Source organism: Nansenia antarctica, assembly GCF_963989245.1.
Source record: "Nansenia antarctica genome assembly, chromosome: 20".
NCBI lineage: Eukaryota > Metazoa > Chordata > Actinopteri > Argentiniformes > Microstomatidae > Nansenia > Nansenia antarctica.
In genome coordinates, this window is record NC_137693.1 from 16,830,361 (window position 1) to 16,835,932 (window position 5,572).

Sequence of the window (5,572 nt, forward strand, 5' to 3'; positions counted from 1 at the left end):
TATAACACGTATCGACGTGTTTTGCACACTGTGTCACTGTCTTTCCTCGGAGACAGTAATACTTGACCGAGAATGACTTCAACGAAACAACCTTCTCCTGCAAATAAACTATCCCCCAGAACCTCGCATTTCATTTCTCCTGATAGAATAATGTGTCTTAGATCAGCTGCTGCACACTCAATGGGAGTGTCATTTCACCTAGAATAATACCAGTGGAAACACAGAGGCATACAGTGCGCTATTTGAATGAATGAATGAATGAATGAATGAATGAATGAATGAATGAATGAATGAATGAATGAATGAATGAATGGTCTTTATTGTCATTAATATAGTACAGGTACCATACAACGAAATTTGGGAGGGGGGGCTCCCCTGGTGCTAGGAAAAAAATACTAAAAACAAGAAGGGAAAAGAGCTGTACACTATCCACTATACTATACTATACAAATAAAACACTGTGCTGTACTCTATGCTATGCTATAAATATCCTAACATTTCCTATCTCTGAACCTTATGTACCCGAGGGTTGTCATATTGCACATAGTGTTATTGCACATTCATTTAAAGTGTCGCAGTTTGCAGGTTTGAAATGTTCACAGTTGTATTTCAGTATTGCACTTGATTACAATCTAGTAGCTGCCATCAAATTGTCTAGATTTAGCTGTATAGTAGTATGTCTCTAATAACATCACACACAAACAATGATAGGCAATTGCTATACAACTTATAGAACCTACAAAGCACCATCAAAACAGTATTTAACAAACATAGGGTTTCATTGCTAGGATGACATGCAGATGGTTGCTGCAGCACAGACCTGCTGTGTCTGAAGTCGCCCTTGCTCTGTCGGACGGGTCACCTTCAGGGAGACGCACGCGCCCACGATAGCTGATCCCCTTTTGTGAGACTGGGTTCAAATTTCTTTCCACATTTTTTTTTCCCCTTTTGGATGATGTTAATGTCTAGACCAGTCTAGAGCAACCTATAGGCTGGACTATGTATATCTGGGCTGTTATTGTGAACGTACACAGAACACAATGACCAAAGATCTTACTTAGTGTCTTTGTTTAAAATCCTAATATCCTAATTATGTTTTCGTCCTGGTCGACGTGCAAACAGACGTATTTGTTTTCCTTTCATTGCCTTTTGTTTCTCTTTGACAGTTTCCTATTCCCTGACCGCTCAAACCTTTTCCCTTGAGAATAATGCGCTCAGTAGGCCCACCAGTGGAACCTCTATTGTTCACCGTTACTTTACGCGCTGTAGAAAAGATCAAAGCGGCGTCGGTTTTCAGCAAATTGCCTATTGGTTAGACAGGAATTGTGCGCACAGAAGCCTGATTGGATGCCAATTAACTATATACACTAGTTGACCATTGTCAAATTCTATTTATTTATTGAGAACGTGGCAGTGCAGTGCAGAAGGAAATGGCTTACCAACAGTGGCAAAGAAACCAAGCATTTGTACCCAATTCACAGGACTTCCTACACAAACAGGCAGAAACCCGCCAAGTCCTTTCTAATAACAGAGCTTTTCCATAAATATTTGATTTCTGAGATAGCAGTAGATATTTGTCTCGAAGTGGAGGTGGAAACATGCAACTCCATTGTGAAATATTAATAAACGCTCAAACAAACATGTAAGAATGTGAACTCTGTGATGCTTAATATTGGGTCTGTATATATTCTGAAAGCACGGAAAGATAAAACCGAACTCCAACTTGTGTGTCTTTGTGTCCATTAACAATAGGAAGACAATTCCTGTGTATTAGGGCATTTGTATGGCCGGCAATAACAATTGACTTGAAGAAATACATGAACAATTGATTGTTTGCGGAAAGAGAAAATAAACTAACTGTTAATAATGGGGGCATATTTAATCATAATAATAATAAAAATAAGTCTGAAGATGCAGTTGACCCCTCTACAGGATATCTACTGACCGAGGGCCATTCCTCCAGTTCCCCAAATAGAGTAGTGTTGTTGTACTGTTATGGTTCACAATACGATGAGTGTGGACATTGTTGAGTGATGAGATAAGTGCCTTTGTCGAGGAAGTGATGTAGTGAATGGAGCATAACACTTAGAACAAGTTGTAGTTGTTACTAGACCCTGCCCCTTTACTCACTAAAACAAACACTCTCCAGACTATTGAAACATTGAAAGTATCACTATGAAGCTCCTGCATGGCTACAACTCAAATGGTTCAAAGGATTATCAAATGTCTGAATTGGAAGATCACTCCAAACTGTTAGGGTTTGGAGCACAATAATGAATAAGCCCTTACATAAAACAGCTTATTGTGGGATCATAGACTTCTGATTATAGCCCTTGAATACATACATGAGACCTATACCTTTGTTCTATATATCTATATATCTATATATCTATACCTTTGACCTGTACCTCATCTTGTTTCAGATTGGTGCTACCAGTCCCAGATTGTCTGTGAGAACCAGTGTAGCGGTGAGTTTGGCATAAATGAAATCTCTCTTCATATTCACTAACCCTATACCTACCAACGTTCTTATTACCCAAGGGTCGGTTTCACAGACAAGGCTTAAGCCTAGTCCTGGACTAAATCACACTTTCAATGTAAAATCTCCATTGAAGATGCTTTTTAGTCCAGGATTAGGCTTAAGCCTTGTCTCTGAAACCGGCAAGTGTGATTTAGTCCAGGACTAGGCTGTGAAACCGGCCCATAATGTACTACTCACTCCTCAAAAACATTCACCCTCAGACATAAACACATGCATACAGTACTCACTCTCAGACATAAACACATGCATACAGTACTCATCCTCAGACATAAACACATGCATACAGTACTCACCCTCAGACATAAACACATGCATACAGTACTCACCCTCAGACGTAAACACATGCATACAATACAGTATTCCTTGTCTGTGGATGTGTGTGCCAGTCTCAGGACGTATCTGCTCTTCTCTCTGACACACAGGACCAGAGAAGTGGGACCATGTTAACGTTAACTGTAAAGGGAAGGCCCAGTCTCCCATCAACATCGTGACCAGGAAGACTCTGCTTGACGAGCGTCTCACACCCTTCCAGTTCACCAACTACCAGCAGTCCTTCGCAGGCACTATCAAGAACAACGGCCATTCTGGTAACACTCCAATAAGCCTTTCCTCACCAACCTCCTAAACTCAGCACGCTTTGTTTGAATCAGCAGTTAGAAAAAAAGAAAAAAAAACATTTGGATGTTCACTGCCTTCAAATTGTTTACCATGCAACCATAGTTGTCTGATTTCCAATGTGTGTTCCCTCTCTAGTTCAGGTGGGCATCCCCCACCTAGCCACGGTCAGCGGAGGAAACCTGGAGACAGAGTATAAGGCTGTGCAGTTCCATCTGCACTGGGGCAAGGGCGGAGGACCAGGGTCTGAGCACACCATCGACGGGGAGCAGTACCCCATGGAGGTGCGGGGTTATGAAATACCACTGTGGTCATACCAATCATTCAGAACAGATCTGTAGCCAGATTAAGGTTGCTGAGAAATGTGTTTACCAAAGACTGTGGTCATGTAATCAGTAACATTGTCTATTGATGCGCCTCTCTACAGCTGCATATCGTCCACATGAAACAGAAATACCCTACCTTGGGGAAGGCGCTGGAAGACCCAACAGGAGTTGCAGTCCTTGGATTTTTCTATGAGGTGAACTTTTCAGCATTTTTCCCCCAACCCATTCAGTCTTTATAAGTAAAGAAATACTGTCGCTGTGGAACCTAAAGCATTTGGTTGAGGATGATAATGTTTTGCACATCATTATAAGAACATAACTTAATGCAAAACACTTTACCAAAGTCATATAGATAAAGACATGATACTTTCCATTTTCAGGAGTCCACTAGTGTCAATAAAAAGTATGGGCATATCGTAAACGCCCTGGGTAACATCAAAATGACTGGTAAGTACCTCAAATCTAATGCTTCCGTAATCCTTTACATGCTATTCAGATCTATTTCATTAATGCTTATATGACATGAGCTACTTGTACAATGCTACCTACGTTTGATACATTTATAGTATTCAGTTTGATACCGCTGGGACATTTAAGTGAATAGCTGCTACATAGCTTTAACTGATGCTAACACAGATGTCACTTTTTGTCATTCGGATATCATTGACATGTATTTGATATGCAACCAATGCATGAGACTGGTTAAAACTGGCCAATGGAAACGTCTCTTCTGTCTGTCTCCAGGGGCCAACGCCTCTCTCAGCTCTATCTCCTTGGACCAGCTCATCCCAGCCAAGCATAACCTGACCAACTACTACCGCTATGCAGGCTCTCTCACTACCCCCAGCTGTGACGAGTCTGTGGTGTGGACCGTATTTGAGAAGCCCATCCCACTCAGCAAGGATCAGGTAGCTTACAGCACCTTACAGACACTCTGCTCTTCCATAACAAAACACCACGCAAGCATTCTGGAAAAGTATATATAGTAGTAGAGTATAGTTCTAGGATATAATACTAGAAATGTTGTTTTCATATGAGATTTGTTTGTTTTGACAACTGTCTCAGTGATGTTTGTGTCTGCGTGGTGGTTTTGTCTTCCAGCTGAAAGTGTTCTCTGAACTCAAGTTCCACGACGGGAAGGACATGGCGGAGACGTACCGCCCGGTACAGCCGCTAAACGGACGCAAGGTGTTCCGGTCGGGAGGCGCGGTGGTACTGGCCAGCGCTGCCCTCCTGATGGCCTCTGTCGCCATGGCAATGGGACTGTCCCAGCCCAACTAGAGGAAGGCATCCTGTGCTACACCACAACAACATGCATGAACACAATGAGTTCTCAAACAAACAAACAAACCCACCAAAAACATCAACAACCAGAAAAAAGCCACGACACGAAAGAGCCGTGCCCCTAACCTTAGACACCTCAGCCTAAAGACCAGCCTGCCCCCCCCCCTCGACAGTCCCACAGATCACAGTGGTTCATGAGCTCGAGACCTCCACCCTCCCTGTCCAATGTCAGGTAAATATAGATTCTATATAGAGACTAAAGTTACAATACAAATATGAGCCTCTCTCTCTCTGTGCTCCAGGTGGTTGATGCTCCAAACACAGATGCCACTTCATGTCCTGGCACATGGTCCATGTGCTTTCAATGGAACGTGTGAATGGCGTGTTGCTATTAATAGGAGCAGCCAGCCATAAATGGGTTCCCGTTGGAGCCTCGCAGTCAAAGTAGAGAGAGCCGCCTGACCTTTCTCTGCACTGCTCAGTCCAGGAACTCACAACACGGCGGTCAGGTGGGCATTCATGCCACCCAGGCCAACTGAGGGATGAGTTCCAACTCTCTAATGTGAATCACGCTGGGGGAAAGGGCAAAGGCTGACCCATGATGAACACAACAGAGTGTTCTGAGTTTAATTAAGCGTTAGGCTGCCATGTCCCGTCTCCCAGACTCCAGTCTTGCATGAGCTACACAAGGAGGAGGAGGATGATGATGATGATGATGATGATGATGATGATGATGACAAAGCTAACGTTATGTTCTACCCTCATACACACCTCGGTTACTGTATGCTCCTTTTCCCACTTGGCC

At 43.0% G+C, this 5,572-nt stretch overlaps 1 protein-coding gene across 1 annotated transcript in view; it reads left to right on the forward strand.

The window, feature by feature from the left end:
* The window catches only part of ca4a (carbonic anhydrase IV a), a gene marked incomplete at both ends in the record, with an annotated part of 10,501 nt that extends 5,737 nt beyond the window's left edge, over positions 1 to 4,764 (forward strand). The window contains 6 exons of the mRNA XM_080549468.1: positions 2,965 to 3,129; positions 3,296 to 3,441; positions 3,585 to 3,677; positions 3,864 to 3,930; positions 4,228 to 4,391; positions 4,585 to 4,764. Coding sequence (XP_080405594.1) covers positions 2,965 to 3,129; positions 3,296 to 3,441; positions 3,585 to 3,677; positions 3,864 to 3,930; positions 4,228 to 4,391; positions 4,585 to 4,764 — 815 coding nt within the window. The remainder of the gene's footprint in view (positions 1 to 2,964; positions 3,130 to 3,295; positions 3,442 to 3,584; positions 3,678 to 3,863; positions 3,931 to 4,227; positions 4,392 to 4,584) is intronic.
* Positions 4,765 to 5,572: the final 808 nt, after the last annotated feature.